This window comes from Bufo bufo, chromosome 1 (genome assembly GCF_905171765.1).
Source record: "Bufo bufo chromosome 1, aBufBuf1.1, whole genome shotgun sequence".
Taxonomy (NCBI): Eukaryota; Metazoa; Chordata; class Amphibia; order Anura; family Bufonidae; genus Bufo; species Bufo bufo.
Genome location: NC_053389.1, coordinates 208,110,083 through 208,131,405, shown reverse-complemented (window position 1 = coordinate 208,131,405; position 21,323 = coordinate 208,110,083). Strand labels below are relative to the sequence as shown.

Here is a 21,323-nt window from a genome sequence, read left to right as displayed (position 1 = left end):
AATGGGCGCATCCATCCACACCGATCGACCATTAAATTCATGTAAAAACCAATCCCAAATTTCCAATCCTGCCCGTACTTCTGCCGACAATTGCAAAAAATGTAATGGGGCAATCCCCCTCGCTGTAGCCATGGCCAGGCAACGACAAAAAACATGCCCCATCGGCAAAATGCGACAAGCTAAATTTTACTTGCATAAAACGGACTGCACCCCTTGGAGCTGCACCTTCTTAGTCTTTCGCAAAAAAAGCCACCTCCAAACTCAAATCTGCCACCTTATCCTCCGGCAGTCTACATTCCATGGCCACACTATCTATCACTATCCCCAAAAACGTAACGGACGTTGCAGGCCCCTCAGTCTTTTCTGGGGCCAAAGGAACTCTGAATTTCGCCGCCACCTGTTCCATTGTATGCAGCATAACTGAGTATAGACGAGACCCAACCGGTCCCAGAAACAGGAAGTCATCAAGGTAATGCAGCACCGAAGTCCAACCAGCCTCCTGTTTCACTACCCATTCAATAAAAAAGCTAAAAGTCTCGAACAAAGAACACAAAATCACACAGCCCATCTCCAAACAACATTCTAGGTAAAACTGACCTTCCCATTTAAAACCCAACAAGTGGGAACTGTCTGGGTGAATCGCCAACAAACTAAACGCCGCCTTAATATCCGTTTTTGCCAAAAGGGCCCTGCATCTAAAATGGTGCACCCACCTAATTGCCGTGTCAAACGACGTATATGAGACGGAATATAAATCCCTCTCTATACCATCATTCACTAAACTTCCCACCGAAAAAAAAAAAAGTGGTGAATGAGCCGAAATTTGTTCGGCTCCTTCTTTGGCACCAGACCCAATGGCAAAACCCTCAAATCTAACAAAGGACACTCCCTAAATGGGTCCACAACACATCCCACCTGTACTTCTTTTACAATCTTCTCTGAAACAACCTCCAGCCATTGTAGCGCTTAAATCTAATTACGGCCGACAAACCCAGCACCCTCCGAAGTACAAGGAATCCTAAAACCATCCCTGAAACCAGCTAACAGCAACTCTGCCGCCTCCCTATTTGGGTACCTCTTTAAAAATGGCTCCATCTCATCCACCCTCACCGGAGTCACCCCTCTTCTGCGAAGCCTCGTGTCCCTTCCATTTTCCCTGCTTAAAACACAGTGACTAACTGTGGGCGCCACCGCAGCCGGAACACTCATGTTTGTATCATGCGAAAGGAACTTACAGTATACTTCATTGAATTGCCAACAATAGCCTTTCCTGCTCCCGCTGCCCGATTCCGTTGCTGGGGGACTGTCCCACGAAAGGGCTGTACCCACCCTCTTGGTGCTGCCATTAAACGCATCCATAGGCCAATATCTTTATGGTCCCACCTAATACTAGGCCTAACTGCCTTCTTCTGCCAAAACTGCTCATCTATCTAAGTTAACCAACACCCCCATACACCCGATAAGCCTCCCCAATGGCGTCCATATAATAAAAAAAATCCGAACAATGCTCTGGCCCTTTCTCCCCTACCACACTAGCTAAAATAGCAAATGCCTGTAACCAATTCATGAACGTGTGCGGAATCAGCCGATACCGCCTCTTCTCCTCTTCCTCCTTTTTGCTCTTATCCGACTTAACCCTATCCAAATTGAACTTATCTAACGGAAGCAACGAAAATTTATCGACATAATCGTCCCTCCAAATCTTCTCCCTAACCTCAGGCTTCAAGTGAGTCCCTAAAGGGCCGTCAAAGCAAACATACACCTCTCCCCTTGCCGCATCAGCAATCCTAACCTCCAGTTGACCCTTTACCGCCGCCACTAGCCATAACCCCCCGCGACCAAGGCTCCTGCCACTTCAACAACCGGCGCAGTCGATGCGCTTCCCAAACTAGGTAAATTAACCTGGTCCACAGCCCCTACGGACATATTAGGGGTCACATCGCCGCTGGTGAGCTGGATCCGAATCGCGACAGCAGTGTTAGCATCCCCGATAGCAATTCCTGTGCTAGGCCGCCCGTCTGCCCGCATGAAACCCGCCCCCTAGAAACAACCGCCTGACTCGACGTCCTCTCACCTGGTTGTCCGTGGGAAGTACTCCAAGTAGCCACCGACCGCCGCAAAAATCCTCCAGGCGACATCACAGCTGGTTGTTCTGTGGCTGAAGGACTGACTCCGGTTGCCTCCACAACTTTAGCCCTGTCTGCTGCACACCAAGACTCCGGGCTCAGCTAGCCTTCTTCCGCAGATCAGACCGCCGGCGACCCACCCCTAGGCTCCAAAGGGGTGGGGTGAAGCACTGGAGGTTGTATATATACGCCTGGCCATGGACCGATGGCCGCTGGTCGCTGGATCCACTTCAATTTCCAGCCAGCCAACTCCCATGTCCCACAAACTTCCTGACCGCGCGGCCAGGAGCTGCATAGTCACCCTCCTCTGCTGCAGGTGACCGCACGGGAGGCGGTACTGAACCTAGCCCCCCTGTTGCACTCTCACTGCAAGGCTGCCGACCTCCAATTAGAGGCCGCAGCGCTGATTCTAAATTCCCGGCACTATCCCCGCTTGCAGTGCCCCCTCTGGCCACTAGAGAGGCGCGTCTCTCTCCTGGCTCCCGGCCTGCTTCTTCCTCCGCCGGCTCAAAGATGCTCCTGGCTTGCCCCCTGCAGCAGGCATCCTGCAGAGAGGAAGCCGTACTCCTCTCCCCCCTCCCCCTACGACAAGGGGAAGCGGGACAGGAATATACCCGTCCCCCTCCCGTAACTTCGGCGCGTGCTACGAGATTCCTCCCACTGCGGTGGTGCTCTGAGGACACACCAGACTCGGCCATCCGCAGTGGAGGGTCCCTGCTGGGGCTTCCTAAATGCCGCCGAACCTTGGGGGTGATTCAGGGCTCAAGCGCTCATGAGGGATGGACCTCCTAGCGCATATCCTGCCATGAGGGACTACATGGGACACTGAAGGGTCGCCCACTGCTACCTGGAAGGTCCGCTGCAACCATTCCATCCCGTGCTGTTCAGCTGCCACCCTAACCGCCGCCATTAAGTGCTCCTAGGACACCATGCTGTACCACAATTCTCAGGTACTAACTGCACTGACCAGACACGCCCCCACACTAGCTTTATATATAGCCCGCCAAACCTTCAACTCACCCACCCCCCTTACAACCAATCAGACCTCTAACCTTGCCCTAAGCCTTTTAACCCATTCCTGCCTTCTAACTTCCCCCTGAGTCAAGCCACACTTCGCTACGTCTGCACCCCGCTACATTGATTTAGGTATTATCATTCTGGCGGTGTTCATATGTTTCCATTTAGAAACTGGTGGCTGTAGGTTTGTGTGTTGGACTCATGTTTAATCCACACACAGTTGTGTAATTGTATACAATGATTTTATTCCGTGGGTTTTGTGTTTTCTAATAAATTATATTTTTGTACCAAGAGGTGCAGCCTTGTAAGCGGTAATTCTTTTTGTTTATTCCACATAGGCCGACATCACATATTCTGTCAATTTTGATGGAAAAAAATAGCACAGTATGCTGCATTATTTTTCCAGTCAAAATGATGGATACTTTGTCAGAAGGCAACACAGTACCCTTAAATTTTTTGAGGTCTGTCTTCCTCCACTGCATCTTGCTTTCCATTTACCGTTACACAGATGTAAATTATTGTGACTCAAATAAAGGTCAGATTTATTCTGAACTGCATATAAAATATTATGTTATGTATTATGGGCCAGATTTATCATTAGGATACACAACATTTGTGGCAATAAAAAGTCACAAACTGCTTGTTTGCGACCTTTTCAAAAGCCACTTGCACAAAATCTGCTGGCCTTGCCACTTTCCCAAAAAGGGGGCATTGCGAAGGTGGGATCTGTCACCCCGCCACTTATCATTTCATACATCAGTTTTATGACGTAGACGAACACTGCATTTTACACCAGCCAGTTCAGACACACAGATTGCCGGATGCTGCGTCTAATTTATGACAAAATGCACACTTCAATATAAATTATGTGCCGCATCCGGCAGCACACATGGGTATGCCACTGGGCATTAATAAATCTTCCCTTGTGTGTTTTCTAGATGCATATGTATGGTTGACCCTAAAGCAGAGCCAGTGGGTGTTAATAAATCTCCCCCTATGTGCTTTCTAAATGCATATGTTCAGGAGAAACTCGAAAAATTAGAATATCGTGCAAAAGTTCATTTATTTCAGTAATGCAACTTAAAAGGTGAAACTAATATATATGATAGACTCATTACATGCAATGTGAGATATTTCAAGCCTTTATTTGTTATAACTTGGATGATTATGGCTTACAGCTTATGAAAACCCCAAATTCACAATCTCAGAAAATTTGAATATTACATGAAATCAATAAAAAAAAGGATGTTAAATAGAAAAATGTAGGACCTCTGAAAAGTATAATCATGCATATGGTCTCATTACTTGGTTTGGGCCCCTTTTGCATCAATTATTGCCTCAATGCGGCGTGGCATGGATGCTATCAGCCTATGGCCCGCACCGCTGAGGTGTTTTGGAAGAGCTGGATGCTTCAATAGCAGGCTTCAGCTCTTCTGCATTGTTTGGTTTCATGTCTCTTATCTTTCTCTTGACAATGCCCCATAGATTCTCTATGGGGTTCAGGTCAGGCGAGTTTGCTGGCCAATCAAGCACAGTAATCTCATGGTCATTGAACCAGGTTTTGATACTTTTGGCAGTGTGGGCAGGTGCCAAGTCCTGCTGGAAAATGAAGTCACCATCTCCATAAAGCTTGTCTGCGGAAGGAAGCATGAAGTACTCCAAAATCTCCTGGTAGACGGCTGCGTTGACTCTGGACTTAATGAAGCACAGTAGACCAACACCAGTAGATGAGGCTCCCCAAATTAACACAGACTGTGGAAACTTCACACTGGACTTCAAGCATCTTGCATTGTGTGCCTCTCCATTCTTCCTCCAGACTCCGGGTCCCTTTGTTTCCAAATGAGATGCAAAAGTTGTTCTCATCAGAAAAGAGGACTTTGGACCACTGAACAACAGATCATTTCTTTTTTTCTTTAGCCCAAGTAAGACGCTTCTGTGGTTGTTTGTTGTTCAGGAGAGCCTTGACAAGAGGAATATGACATTTGAAGCCCATGTCCAGAATCCGTCTGTGTGTGTGGTGGCACTTGATGCTCTAACTTCCGCCTCAGTCCACTCCTTGTGAAAGTCCCCAACACTTTTGAATGGCCTTTTCCTGGCAATCTTTTCCAGGCTGCGGTCATCCCTGCTGCTTGTGCACCTTTTTCTTCCATACTTGTCCCTTCCACATAACTTTCTATTAATGTGCTTTGATACAGCACTTTGGGAACATCCAACTTCTTTTGCAATTACCTTTTGAGGCTTTCCCTCCTTATGGAGGGTGTTAATGATGGTTTTCTGCACAACTGTCAGGTCAGCAGTCTTTCCCATGATTGTGATTCCTACTGAATCAGACTGAGAGACAATTTAAAGGCCCAGAAACCCTTTGCAGGTGTTATGGATTAATTAGCTGACTAGAGTGTGACACTTTGAGCCTAGAATATTGAACCTTTTCACAATATTCAAATTTTCTGAGATTGTGAATTTGGAGTTTTCATAAGCTGTAAGCCATAATCATCCAAATTATAACAAATAAAGGCTTGAAATATCTCGCTTTTACTGAAATAAATGAACTTAAGCATAATATTCTTATTTTTTGAGTTTCACCTATATGGTTGACCATTAAACAACTCGTGGCTCTTTGGCATTTGTACACTGACGGTCTGCTTAATCAGAGAAAACAGAAAGTCACACTTAGGCCTAGTTCACACGACCGTATGGCTTTTATTGTTTTTTGCGGTCCATTTTTCACGGATCCGTTGTTCCATTTTTGAGTTCCGTTGTGTTTCCGTTTCCTTTCCGTTTTTCCGTTCCGTTTTTCCGTATGCCATGTACAGTATACAGTAATTACATAGAAAAAATTGGGCTGGCAATAACATTTTCAATAGATGGTTCAGAAAAAACGGAACGGAAACGGAAGACATACGGATGCATTTCCGTTTTTTTTTGCGGACCCATTGACTTGAATGGAGCCACGACCCGTGATTTATGGCCAAATATAGGACAAGCTCTATCTTTCCACGGAACGGAAAAACGGAAATACGGAAACAGAATGCATACGGAACACATTCCGTTTTTTTTGCGGAACCATTGAAATGAATGGATCCGTATACGGACCGTATACTGAACACAAAAAAACGGCCCGTACACTCGCAAAAAAAACGTTCGTGTGAACTAGGCCTTAGGCTGGGTTCACACAGGCGTTGTGGGAAAAGATACGGGTGCGTTGCGGGAAGAAGCACGATTTTTCCACGCGAGTGCAAAGCATTTAAATGTGTTTTGCAGGCACGTGAGAAAAATTGGCATGTTTGGTACCCAGACCCGAACCCGGACTTCTTCACAGAAGTTCGGGTTTGGGTTAGGTGTTCTGTAGATTTTATTATTTTCCCTTATAACATGGTTATAAGGGAAAATAATAGCATTCTTCATACAGAATGCATAGTACAATAGTGATAGAGTGATTAAAAAAATTAAATAAAAATTAAACTCACCTTAATCCACTTGTTCGCGCAGCCCGGCTTCTAATTTTTCTTCTTGATTGAGGAAAATAACCTGTGGTGACGTCACTGAGCTCATTGCATGGTCCATCACATGATCCATCATCATTAACCCCTCCATCCCTATTTTATTAAGCATTCTGTATTAAGAATGCTATTATGTTCCCTTAGAACCATGTTATAAGGGAAAATAATAATGATCGGCTCTCCATCCCGATCGTCTACTAGCAACCGTGAGTGAAAATCGCACTGCATCCGCCCTTGGTTGCGATTTTCACCAGCCCCTTTCACTTCTATGGGGACTGAGTTGCGTGAAAAACGCACAAAGAGGAGCATGCTGCGATTTTCACGCAACGCACAAGTGATGCTTGAAAATCACTGCTCGTGTGCACAGCCCCATTGAATTGAATGGGTCCGGATTCAGTGCGGGTGCAATGTGTTCACCTCACGCATTGCACCCGCGCGGAAAACTCGCCCGTGTGAAAGGGGCCTTAGGGCTCAGGCACACAAATGTATTTTCTTTCCATGTCTGTTCTGTTTTTATTTTGCGGACCGTATGCAGAACCATTCATTTCAATGGGTCCGCAAAAAGAACAGAAGTTATTCCGTGGGCATTACGTTTCCGTATGTCCGGATTTCCGTTCCGCCAAAAAATAGAACATTTCCTATTATTGTCCACATTATGGACAAGGATAGTACTGTTCTATTAGGGGCCAGCTGTTCCTTTCCACAAAATATGGAATGCACACGGACGTCATCAGTATTTTTTGTGGATCCGTTTTTTGCGGACCGCAAAATACATACGGTTGTGTGCATGAGCCCTTACTAAGAGCAACCACTGATTGGCTGCCTTGAGAAGCTTCCTAAAAGAAGGTGACAGTGCCACATAGAAGCATGGTGGGTGACACTACAGAGGGAAAATCACAGGTCACTATTATGGGGCTTTTCTGGCTGTCACTATTACTTAGGTACTGTGGTTGGCACTGTTACAGATGAGCTGTTGCTGAATTTGTTTGCAGGCATAAGACACATACATACATTATAAGGCTTGCTTACATTCCCAAATGTATCTATATACCTATTTGCATCACTGCCTCTAAGACCTTACATGGCATTGCTTAATCTAGTTTAACTATTGATTTTTCTGCACACCAGTTATCTTTGCTGGCAACCCTGTTTCAGGACCAGGAGCAGAAGTCAGTATTCTACCGCATCTGAGACTACCAAGTGAGTGTAGGGAGTCATATATGCCAGGAAATGCAAACAACCTCCGATCCAGGAGGGCCACCTAGTGCCACCTATTTAATGTCTACCTTGGCCCTTTCAAAAGATCTTGAAATAATGAATTCTCAAATAAGACAGCATTATTAACACATCAAAGACCTCTCACCCAGCCAAACCAGTTCTCTGATCTGCAAGGAGCAAAACCCCTGAAACTACTGTCTGCAGGTGGATGTCTTTTCCTTATGGGAAAGATTCTGGTTTGGGCTTTTTTTTTCTAAAGTCATTGTTCCAAAATCTGTTTAAGGCCTCATGCACACGACCGTTGTGTGCATCCGTGGCCGTTGTGCCATTTTCCGTTTTTTTCCGCGGACCCATTGACTTTCAATAAGTCCGTGGAAAAATCGGAAAATGCATCGTTTGGCAGCCGCATCCGTGAGCCGTGTTTCGTGGCCGTGAAAAAAATATGACCTGTCCTATTTTTTTCACGGCCAACGGTTCACGGACCCATTCAAGTCAATGGGTCCGTGAAAGAACACGGATGCACACAAGATTGGCATCCGTGTCCGTGATCCGTGGCCGTAGGTTACTTTTTATACAGACGGATCCGAAGATCCGTCTGCATAAAAGCTTTTTCATAGCTGAGTTTTCACTTCGTGAAAACTCAGAACCGACAGTATATTCTAACACAGAGGCGTCCCCATGGTGATGGGGACGCTTCTAGTTAGAATACACTACAAACTGTGTACAAGATTGCCCCCTGCTGCCTGGCAGCACCCGATCTCTTACAGGGGGCCGTGATCAGCACAATTAACCCCTTCAGGTGCGGCACCTGAAGGGGTTAATTGTACTATCATATCCCCCTGTAAGAGATCAGGGCTGCCAGGCAGCAGGGGGCAGACCCTCCCCCCCTCCCCAGTTTGAATATCATTGGTGGCCAGTGCGCCCCCCCCCTCTATTGTAATAATAGGTTGGTGGCACAGTGTGCGCCCCCCATCGGCCCCCCCTCCCTCTATAGCATTAACAACATTGGTGGCCAGTGTGCGGCCTCCCATCTCCCCCCCCCCATCATTGGTGGCAGCGGAGTTCCGATCGGAGTCCCAGTTTAATCGCTGGGGCTCTGATCGGTAACCATGGCAACCAGGACGCTACTACAGTCCTGGTTGCCATGGTTACTTAGCAATAGTACAATAGTAGAAGATTCATACTTACCTGCTGGTGGCTGCTGCGATGTTCGTGTCCGGCCGGGAGCTCCACCTACTGGTAAGTGACAGGTCTGTGCGGCGCATTGCTAAATGAACTGTCACTTACCAGTAGGAGGAGCTCCCGGCCGGACACAGACATCGCAGCTCCCAGGTAAGTATGAATCTTTTACTATTGTACTATTGCTAGTAACCCGCTGCCACCAATGATCGGGGGGGGGGGGGAGATGGGAGGCCGCACACTGGCCACCAATGTTGTTAATGCTATAGAGGGAGGGGGGGCCGATGGGGGGCGCACACTGTGCCACCAACGATTTATTACAATAGAGGGAGGAAGGGGGGGGGGCGCACACTGTGCCACCAACGAATTATTACAATAGAGGGAGGAAGGGGGGGGCGCACACTGTGCCACCAACAAATTATTACAATAGAGGGAGGAAGGGGGGTGGGCGCACACTGTGCCACCAACGAATTATTACAATAGAGGGAGGAAGGGGGGGGGAGGGCCGCACTGGCCACCAATGATATTCAAACTGGGGAGGGGGGGGTCTGCCCCCTGCTGCCTGGCAGCCCTGATCTCTTACAGGGGGATATGATAGTACAATTAACCCCTTCAGGTGCGGCACCTGAGGGGTTAATTGTGCTGATCACGGCCCCCTGTAAGAGATCGAATGCTGCTAGGCAGCAGGGGGCAGTCATGTACACAGTTTGTAGTATATTCTAACTTGAAGCGTCCCCATCACCATGGGAACGCCTCTGTGTTAGAATATACTGTCGGAAATGAGGTTTCACGATCTAACTCATATCCGACAGTATATTCTAACATAGAGGCGTTCCCATGGTGATGGGGACGCTTCAAGTTAAAATATACCATCGGATTGGAGAAAACTCCGATCCGATGGTATAAAAGGGACTCCAGACTTTACATTGAAAGTCAATAGGGACGGATCCGTTTGAAATGGCACCATATTGTGTCAATGTCAAACGGATCCGTCCCCATTGACTTGCATTGTAATTCAGGACGGATCCGTTTGGCTCCGCACGGCCAGGCGGACACCAAAACGACTTTTTTTTCATGTCCGTGGATCCTCCAAAAATCAAGGAAGACCCACGGACGAAAAAACGGTCACGGATCACGGGAAAACGGAACCCCGTTTTGCGGACCGCAAAAAAATACGGTCGTGTGCATGAGGCCTAAAGCAAAGAATAGCTAAGGCCTCTTTCACACTTGCGTTGTCCGGATCCGGCGTGTACTCCACTTGCCGGAATTACACTCCGGATCCGGAAAAACGCAAGTGTACTGAAAGCATTTGAAGACGGAACCGTCTTCCAAATGCTTTCAGTGTTACTATGGCACCCAGGACGCTATTAAAGTCCTGGTTGCCATAGTAGGAGCGGGGAGCGGGGGAGCGGTATACTTACAGTCCGTGCGGCTCCCGGGGCGCTCCAGAATGACGTCAGAGCGCCCCATGCGCATGGATGACGTGATCCATGCGATCACGTGATCCATGCGCTTGGGGCGCCCTGACGTCACTCTGGAGCGCCTGGGGAGCCGCACGGACGGTAAGTACACTGCTCCCCCGCTCCCCGCTACACTTTACCATGGCTGCAAGGACTTTAGCGTCCCGGCAGCCATGGTAACCATTCAGAAAAAGCTAAATGTCGGCTCCGGCAATGCGCCGAAACGACGTTTAGCTTAAGGCCGGATCCGGATCAATGCCTTCCAATGGGCATTAATTCCGGATCCGGCCTTGCGGCAAGTGTTCCGGATTTTTGGCCGGAGCAAAAAGCGCAGCATGCTGCGGTATTTTCTCCGGCCAACAAACGTTCCGTACCGGAACTGAAGACATCCTGATGCATCCTGAACGGATTACTCTCCATTCAGAATGCATTAGGATAATCCTGATCAGGATTCTTCCGGCATAGAGCCCCGACGACGGAACTCTATGCCGGAAGACAATAACGCAGGTGTGAAAGAGCCCTTAAAATAAAAAACTAAGTGATACCTTTTTCTCTAGCACTGTTCTCTGTGGTGCTGGTCTGATCCCACTTGCATTTTTTTTTACAAACTGCAGTAGTGAAATGACTGGATATGGTACATGACCACTGTAGCCAATCAGTTTTCAGCTGTGTACAGGAGAGGACTGTGGTCTCATGCCAAATCCTGACACATTACTATACACGTCACTGACACAATACAGTGACATGTCAGGATTCGGCACATGACCTGAGATTTCCCGTTTAAAGAGCCAGATATTGACTTACAGGGTAGTTATCCAATAGGTGGCACCAGAGAGCCAGATTTTGCCCTTTTTCATAAGGACTTATTTATATTTCCGTACCACAACGAGATAAGGTTAGGACAAAACCTACTTTAAATAAATTGGTTGATTTAGTGCAGACATACTATACTGTGGAGCTCCACTTTGTGTTTTCCTTTATTTTCATATCAATCAGAATGATGACTAATTTAACATGAACATCTTAAGACCAGAGATTTTAACAAAGGTACAAATGCAATATATTTTATACTAATCAGTTGGTGTTCACTGCTGAATAATTGCAAAATTATCATAAAAAATGCTTAGTTAATTTAACATTAAGATATATAATGTGGTAACTTTCTTGCCTTCAACTCTATTGGCAGGTTTAAGCAACATTATTGGTGTCATTGTTTACATTTCTGCAAATGCTGGAGATCCTGGTACTAAGAGAGATGATGAGAAGAAGAGTCATTATTCATATGGTTGGTCCTTTTATTTTGGGGGACTTTCTTTTATCATTGCTGAAATGATTGGGGTGCTTGCAGTTAATATTTACATTGAAAAGAACAGAGAAGCACACTGTAAATCACGTACTGAGCTGATCAAAAACCCATCGGCCATTCTTCGTTTACCAAGCTATCGTTTTCGATATCGTCGACGCTCTAGATCAAGTTCACGATCCACTGAACCTTCTCAATCACGGGACACTTCTCCAGTTGGAGTGAAAGGGATACCATCTACTGATATTTCCATGTACACCTTGTCAAGAGATACCTCCAAGGCTAATGTCAGCAGTCTGTATAACACAGAGCGTGGAGATCACAGTTTTTTACAGCTGCACAACTGCTTTCCCAAGGAACCTGGGGTCACCGTCACCGTCACAGGACCAGCCTCAAACACAGGCACCCTGGGCAAGGACGGTTCAAATACCAACACTCTAAACAGGAAAACCACCCCTGTGTAGGTGGTCCCAAGGCTAAGGTCTTCTAAGTGAGCTTGTGAGAGTGAGTGTGTAATCTGTGTGATAGGATGTAAGTTTTAGGACGGAGGTAGGAGCCATTTTATGCCATGTAGCTGCCAATTTCTGGTAAAGAGGTGTTAAAAATCTCTCTATCAGTGAAAGAAAGTTTGGAACCAAATGATATATGTTCTAATCCCTGCATCATAAAGTTTTGATAAAATACACTTGTTAAGAAAGATAATGTACATTATAGGATGCTGATTAACCTTTTGCTCTCTTCCAAAAATGTTCCTGCTAAGCTGTAGCTTCTCTCAAAGGGTACCTGCAAAATAAGGATGGAAACTATTAAATATTCTCACCTAAGACAAATTCCATAAATGAGTTAAAGATGATCTGCATCTCTTGTGACATGGCATGACACTGTCCAATCAGTGCTGCTGATAGTATCAGATTGTATAGGAGCATACTCTTCTGAAATGGTGAACACCCAATTGTCAGATTATCCATACATTTTCAGAAGGACTTCCAGAGGAATGACAAAATGCTTAGTTCTAGGTTCCGTGATAGTATCACGGGTTTACTGAAATAGACATGTCATGAGAGATGGCAAGTCCTCTTTAATGATCATTTGTTTGCACGTGAAAATGATAATAGTTGAGAAATCTGTTTGCAAAAAGTATCTCCAGCGTATGAGAACTAACATAAATGTGGAGAGAAAATGTAAATGTACAGGTTGATCAATTTTGGCATTCACTTTCATTGCTAGATAAAACAACCTACAGTATTTTAATATTCCCTAATAAAGCATGTGATTCTGGAGCACTTTAGAAATCTAGAACTGAGAGCCAAGTGTGCTACTCTGGAGGACAGCCACTGAACTGAGTTGTTGCCTATTGTTTTCAATACTCTAGGTGCTGTGAAACACATATTTGCAGCACAGCAGGGGGAAATGAAACTTTACTCTAGATGAGTAGCATTGTCAGATGATGACTTTGAAGGATAAATACAATTTTTACTGCTCCACCATGCAACCCAGGGTTCACTTTAAAGGGGTTGTCCACTTATTTACTGGTGACAGCCTGTCTTCAGTGTATCCAAATTACAAAGTGCTCTAGTGCTTCTTAAAATCAAATATTATTTATTTTTTATTTTTTTTAAAATACAGTAACAACAACCAGATCAAGACCCTGCTTATACTTGTGGACTACATCTTGAGGAGCATTTACACTGTGCCGATGAGCAGACAATTGTCGGGAAGAAAGCGTTCCTCTCTGACAATTGCCTGCTCATCAGTGAAGTACTGCATTCACATGCAACAATCACCTCCACTGTATGGAGCGATTGCTGCTGCTATTGCTCGTCCTCATACAAATTAATTGGGGGAGATTTATCAAACTGGTGTAATGTAGAACTGGCTTGGTTGCCCATAGCACCTTGCATTTTTTACAGTTCCTTTGGAAAATGAAAGGTGGAATCTGATTGGTTGCTATGGCCAACTAAGCCAGTTCTACTTTACACCAGTTTGATAAATCTCCCCATTGTTTCTGGGCAGGAGAATGATGTTTATACAGCATGATCTGCTGCCCTGAAATGATGACTGACTTGTCTGCCCCACTGATCATTTCACCTGATAAATGAGCGTTTTGCTTTAGGCTACTTTCACGCTTGCGTTTGGTGCAGATCCGTCATGGATCTGCACAGACGGATCCGTTCAGATAATACAACCGTCTGCATCCGTTCAGAACGGATCAGTTTGTATTATCTTTAACAAAGCCAAGACGGATCCGTTTTATATTGTGCCAGATTGTGTCATAGAAAACGGATCTGTCCCCATTGACTTACATTGTGTGTCAGAATTGCTTAATTTGGCTCAGTTTCGTCAGACGGACACCAAAACGCTGCAAGCAGCATTTTGGTGTTTGCCTCCAAAGCGGAATGGAGACGGAATGGAGGCAAACTGATGTATTCTGAGCGGATCCTTTTCCATTCAGAATGTATTAGGGCAAAACTGATCTGTTTTGGACCGCTTGTGAGAGCCCTGAAACGGAAAGCCAAAATGCCAGTGTGAAAGTAGTCTTATACGGGCAGATTATCATGAACAAGCATTCATAGGAAAGTTTGTTTCCAATAATATGCCTGACAACTGGGTAGTATTACTGTGTTGTTATGGACAACAATTAAAATATATTTGTATTTAAGAAGTGCTAGAGCAATTTGTATTTTGGATGTCTAATTACCGTTGTCCATCGGCTTCCTCTCTATCATGGACTGTTTTTCGCATAAGGTGATGATCATGTTGTTTCATTTTTGTTTATGTTCAAGAAAAGCCATGAATGTCTGATTGGAGAGGTTTGACACCATGCATCCCTGATGATCAGCTTTCTCTGAGTGGTTCCAGTGCCAGAAGTCCGTTCTTAAAATACTCAATTCCGTCCTTTTTGCAGTGGATGGTGCTTGTAACTACAGCACTACTCCCATTCACTTTAGAGGAAACAGCATTGGAGTAACCAGCTCCGTTCACTACACAATGGATGGAGCTGTGACATTCTGGTGCTGACTTCTGGTGACAGAACCTCTCTGAAACATCTGATCATGGTGGTATTAGGTATCAGTCTGCTGCGATCAGATGTCAATAGTAAATGAGTGGACAACCCTTTTAAGTGAAATTCTGCGAGTTGTGTATTGTAAGACAGTTCTTATCCCCCAGTTCCTTTGTGACAAAATATTAATTTTACTGGGTCTACAAAACATTTTTCTAGACTCTCTAGGGTCTGTACTTTGTTCCATAAGATAAACTGCTGTGAGAAAATGCAGCCATAGTCATGTCCTAACCTTGTACCTAAATATTCTGTCCCAAACAGAGTGCTTGTTGATGACCCCCTTGACATCCAGCAACTGGGGTCATGCCTCACCAGCTCTATTCTCCCTGAAAGAATGTACAGGATGCCCCTCAAATCAAGGCACCCTGTATAACTAGATGCTGGGGTTGTTGGGGTAGTTATCCTTAATAAAATGCAGTGTTTTGTAGAGCTTAGATCAATTGTTCAATTATTAAATATATAAATCTTGTTCAGTCAATTGCTGTGGGCTGGTTCAGTATTTCATTGCAGGTGATATAATAGTGTCTGAAAGGGCACAGCAATATCTTGTTCTTAAAGGAGGGGATGCTTTCTAGCACCTACATGTACAAAACTAATTTATACAAATGAAGTTCAACATATTTGAATGGTTTAATATTAGTACTTTTTGCATGGTAACAGAGGCATGGAAGCTCTACTCTCACAATTTCCATTTTACACAGTTGATGGCATTAAATAATGGACCACTTAATTTAAGGGTGACATTTGTAATATATTTGAAGTTGGAACTCAATGATAAATACTTATATACATAGATGGATAGCTGTTGAACTGTAGGAGATGTCCAAAACCATAGATCTGTATTACTGCCAGTCAAAATGCTACGTAAGTACAGAATGAGACATAATACATATATATATATATATATATAGGAAGAATATGTGTCAAAAGGAACCAAAGTGAAGAGGCTGTCTCAGATTTTTCCAGGATTATGCTATCTGAAATGACATTGTTCTCTTAAGAGGCATAGGTATAGAAGGTGCACTCTGCCCACTACTAGAAATGATTTTGCATAAAAGCTTTGTATTGTGCCATAGAAATTTGCAAGAAATACTGTAGCTGTGTAGCTGATATTCAGCAAGACTATAGTAAATGCAAAGTTATGACCATAAAATACCCATGATAACAAAAATATGAATAGGAAATATAAAGGGTTTCTCCTTTCAATCTGGAGTGATAAATCAGGAAGAAACCTATAATCAAAACCTTAAATTGCAAACTTTTTTCTTTAATCGTCGCCTCAGTGCAGCAAGAAACCTCAAACCCTTCAACTTCCTGTGACTTTCTGAAGTCATACCAACAGGAATCCAGGAAGCTTAGGTGGACTTTTCTGTTGAATACACTTTCTCTGTGTCTGCAGAATTGATATAGATTCTATTTGCTGGCTTTTCATGATTACATAGATATTTAAGTCTAATAATTTGCTAGTCAAAGAAATTTCATGACAAAATTGTTAGCCATTTATCATTTTGTTTGTCACCTCTTTCATGATAGGACACCATCAAAATAGTCTTCAGATCTCAGCTTTACAGAACAGAATGCAGTGGCTAGGCATGTTTAGTATTAATTTGAGTGAAACATAGGGAGTTTTCCAATTACTTAAATATTGATGACCTATCCTCTGAATAGGTAATTTTTACCAGATTGGTGGTGGTCTGACACTTCATTCCTCCACTAATCAACTGCTTCAGGCTGCTGTCATAGGCGGAAACTATACAGTGGATGGAAGATTCCATCTACTATGTAGTAACCAGCTCCAGTGTACTGCAGCTCAGCTCCGATTCACTGATAAGGTCAATACACAGTGAAGGAAACCTTGTGCTTCTGGTTTTGTCCACTGTATACTTTCTGCAGGTACCAGCTAATGTATGGGAGTGAGGGATGCTGGACCTCCAGCTATCTGATATTGATAGACTATCCTGAGGAAAGACCATTTATATCTAAGTACCAGAAAACCTATTTAAGGTGTGTAGGCACCACATGTACTGCATATGGTGTACAGCACCTCTTCCAAATAAATGGAAAATCTGAAACTTTGTAAACATCATAATTGAGGCTACAAAAAAATCTTATTATTATGCACACGTTCTAATGATTGTTCTGTGGTGATGTTCTTAATGGATTATTATTGAAGAAAACAGAACCAATTCCACAAGAGTGCCCACATGAATAACGGTCTTCTGGTTTAGTATGGGGATCATTAATCACTGCCCAGCAGTCTCAGCTTCCAGTAAGGACAGTGGCAGAAATGTAACAGTTCTATGTTTGAATCACTGAAGAATGAACAGCAGCTTCATTTATGTGTCAAAAATAGCTGTATTCTACTATGTATTGGCTTTTAAGAAAGAAAACCCCTGAGTGAGTTCATACTGTACATTAAAATTTCTTTAGCTGCATTCTTCACGTTGAGCGCACTTCACATTAAAAGGAAAGGTTAAGGTGTTCTTTTGGTGATATTTCAGTACTGACGGTTAATCTTTAAACCCCTATAGTTTAGAACTATTAATAAGAATCCTTGTAAAATATGGAGACATGCAAGTAAACAGGCAGGATGTTTGTTACGTTAAAATACAGTAACTTTTATTTTATCCAACATTTGTCTAGAAAATCGAATTATTTGGAGAGCATTTTCTGACACAGAACTGAGCAGATCATAGAAGAAGATTGAGCACACATAACTAATTACATGTAAAAGGTAGTTCTGAGTCAAAAGCATAGGCAGAAATCCATTTTTGCATTATAAAGGTTTTATTTTTGCTCTTTCCTTTTAGCTTGACATATCCCAAGATGTGTGGTGTGGTATAATATGATTCTGTGATACTCTATCAGGAGTTGTTTATGCTATATGTGTCTATGGGTCACAACCCAGTGGTTATGATGTGTGTTTCAGCTTGTAAAGTGTTTTGCTTGCATGTAGCAATAATGTTTTGAATTTGTATCATCAAAAACTGGAGTTCTTACAGAGTACTGTCACCATGATCAACCTAATTATCGCAGGCACGATGCCTGGTAGGGATGATCATGTTGACTAAAACAAGCCCATTTTTCTTGCAATCTGTATTACCTGTCAATCTCACTGGGAGAGAGAGTGGTAAAAGGAAAAGGCGGACGTGAAGCGGTACTCCAAGGAGCTAGACCAGCTCCTCAGTGCTCCTGATTTGCATGTAACTTAATTTATGACTTTTTCTGCAGCAGAAATATTGGTTGCAGAAAGAAAGTTCTCGTTGTAGTCACCACGGTCAATCTTACCAGGCATTATGCCTATTTTAGTAGCATGGTGATGTAAAGGTGGACACATCTGTATTAGCATAATACAGGGCTGATGTAGGCTTTCTATTTAAAAAGTTTCAATAATGTGAAATATTCCATAATCCTGAATATACCAGGTCTCATTAAACTGGACCTTTCCCATCCTCAACATACACCCACAAGCATACCATCAGGTCACTATACACTGAAAATGCCGGCTGTGCTTTAGGCATACAATTTTGTGAGTAAAAAGAACCCTTTTAAAGAAATAAGCATACATTAGAGGAAATTAGAGGCATTATTACTGCTTAACAATAGTGGTGCCTTGTGTAAATTGATTTATTTTCTAACTATTGCTTGCTAATAAAGTTGCATGGAATTGCATGCATGGTGATGCCAGGTGGTGCAGCTGGCTGCCTGTGGCCAAGCCACGCTCACTATGGACTTCATCCCCATGCAGCATCCAACTGTTTGGCCTTACTCTTATGTTGTCACTAAACATTATTAAAGAGGTTGTCCAAGTTAAAATATTTCTCAGGGAGGCTGGTAAATTAATAGAAAAAAATTAAACTCACCTTTTCAAGTCCTCTTTGATCAATCACTGCTGCTCAGTCCTCTCTGCCGGGCTGAATCTGTGACTAATTGTTTTGGCTGCATTGGTGAAAACCAATATATTGCTGCAGCCAATCACTGGCCTAAGTGGTCTAATGCCATACACTACTGAGGCTAGTGATTGGCTACAGTGATATATAGAATGTCACTGCTACAGCCAAAACATGACATCATGGCTGCAACCTGGCATAGAAGGGGTTCGGGAAGGTGAGTTTAAGTTCTTTTATAATTTTATCAGTCGGCCTGCAGTTAGGCCTGAGAAAAATGTTAATTTTGATAACCACTTTTTCTAATTTTGCTCTAATGTGCTCTGTTTGAGTTTTAATCCACAGCATTAGCACTTGTTCACTCAGCAGATGGTCACAGTGCTAGTTTTCCTTCAAGTTTGCCATGTTATTTATATATTATAACAATGTCTTGCTAATAATAATTGCCTAAATATCCGTTACTTAAGTTCTCAAAGTCAATAAATCTGCAGTTAAAGGAAGTCTCCAGAGCAAAAGAATGGTGACAGTGGGCTCAAAGTGGCTTAAAAATAGAACGATACTCAATCACTGATTCCCTTGCTATTCCAGTGCTGCCCGGGTCCTTGCTTCCTATTTCCTGCTCCGGTCTCAACATAGAGGAAATGCCGCTCAGCCAATCACTGCTGCAGTCAATGATTGGCCAAAAAGGCTTTTCCTGCACATAACGGAGAGTAGTGATGATCTAGGCAGCTTTGGAGTGTCAGCGGCAGAGGATCAGTGAGGTGATTTTTGGTTCTTTTATGTTTTAAATCATTCTGTTTATTTTATTTACAATTGGTCACTAGGACCATAGATGTCCCTGATTAACACGTGTTACTAAATCTAAAATTTAACATTTATTATTAATCTTTAAAAATGTTTAGAACTCTACTATTAAAATAATCAGCTATGCCTGCTTAATATGTATCAATTGTACCAGTGAGTCTGATTGCTGAGCGAATCCTTTAGAGGGCGCTTGTCATTTATTGCTGTTAAGTCTCTCTTGCCTTTTATTATGGCATCACAGTATTCAATTAGTGCGCTCTGTTATTAGCACAGTGCGCTACTTTTCAACAGCATTTGCCCTCATAGGATGCACTATTCCTACTTGTCTTCCTATCAGACCACTCTCTAAGCTTAGCATAAACTGGCTAAAACACGCTATCTGCCCCCCGACATGTTTCGCCAAGCACTTGGCGTCTTCAGGGGTTTGTTCACTGCCCAAACCCCTGAAGACGCCAAGTGCTTGGCGAAACATGTCGGGGGGCAGATAGCGTGTTTTAGCCAGTTTATGCTAAGCTTAGAGAGTGGTCTGATAGGAAGACAAGTAGGAATAGTGCATCCTATGAGGGCAAATGCTGTTGAAAAGTAGCGCACTGTGCTAATAACAGAGCGCACTAATTGAATACTGTGATGCCGTAATAAAAGGCAAGAGAGACTTAAAGAGGACCTTTCACCGATTCTTACCCTATGAACTAACTATACAGACATGGAGAGCGGCGCCCGGGGATCTCACTGCACTTACTGTTATCCCCGGGCGCCGCTCCGTTCGGCCGCTATGCCCTCCGGTATCTCCGTTCCCTAAGTTATGGTAGGCGGAGTCTGCCCTTGTTCTTCTGTAGCGCTGGCCAATCGCATTGCATAGCTCACAGCCTGGGAGAAAATAACCTCCCAGGCTGTGAGCTCTGCGCTGCGATTGGCCAGCGCTAGGGCAGACTCCGCCTACCATAACTTAGGGACTGGTATCTCCGCCTACTATAACTTAGTGAGCGGAGATACCGGAGGGCATAGCGGCAGAACGGAGCGGCGACCGGGGATAATAGTAAGTGCAGTGAGATCCCCGGGCGCCGCTCCACATGTCTGTATAGTTAGTTCATAGGGTAAGAATCGGTGAAAGGTCCTCTTTAACAGCAATAAATAACAAGTGCCCTCTAGAGGAATCGCTCAGCAATCAGACTCACTGGTACAATTGATACATATTAAGCAGGCATAACTGATTATTTTAATAGTAGAGTTCTAAACATTTTTAAAGATTAATAATAAATGTTAAATTTTAGATTTAGTAACACGTGCTAATTAGGGACATCTATGGTCCTAGTGACCAATTGTAAATAAAATGTATGTACGGTCCCAACACGTGTTAGGGAGATATATGTAAAGGTGTTAAATCATTCTGGACCCTCTGTAAAAACCCCTTTAATTGTGGCCTTTAATGTATAAATGACACAACCTGTAGTCTGTGTATAGGGTGACTAGTAATGTTTCTTTCTTTAAATTGCTCTGACTCTGTTATTTGAATAGTTTGTAGCTGCAGGACGCAATTGGAATAATAACATTGCATTATGGAATATTAACCTCCATCTTCGATGCATATAGCAGAAACTGAGAAAGATCATGAGCATCACTGGAAAACCAAGCTGGGAAGCTCTCCCACACACAGGGTTATAGTGAACACTAGGAGAGCAATATATCTCAGGTGAAGGCGTGAGAGAAATTAAGAATGATTACGATAGACAAGAAGTTTATATATTAAGCCAGGTGTGGGGACCAGATG

The 21,323-nt window shown here is 43.7% G+C and overlaps 1 protein-coding gene across 2 annotated transcripts in view; it reads left to right on the top strand.

The window, feature by feature from the left end:
- The window catches only part of CACNG8 (calcium voltage-gated channel auxiliary subunit gamma 8), a 79,327-nt gene extending 67,060 nt beyond the window's left edge, over positions 1 to 12,267 (top strand). The window contains exons 4-5 of one of the 2 annotated variants that reach the window (XM_040434680.1): positions 11,687 to 12,168; positions 12,220 to 12,267. In XM_040434680.1, the coding sequence (XP_040290614.1) occupies positions 11,687 to 12,168; positions 12,220 to 12,267 (530 nt within the window). Of the gene's footprint in view, positions 1 to 11,686 lie in introns of both variants that reach the window. The other variant, XM_040434687.1, reaches the window with a different exon arrangement.
- Positions 12,268 to 21,323: the final 9,056 nt, after the last annotated feature.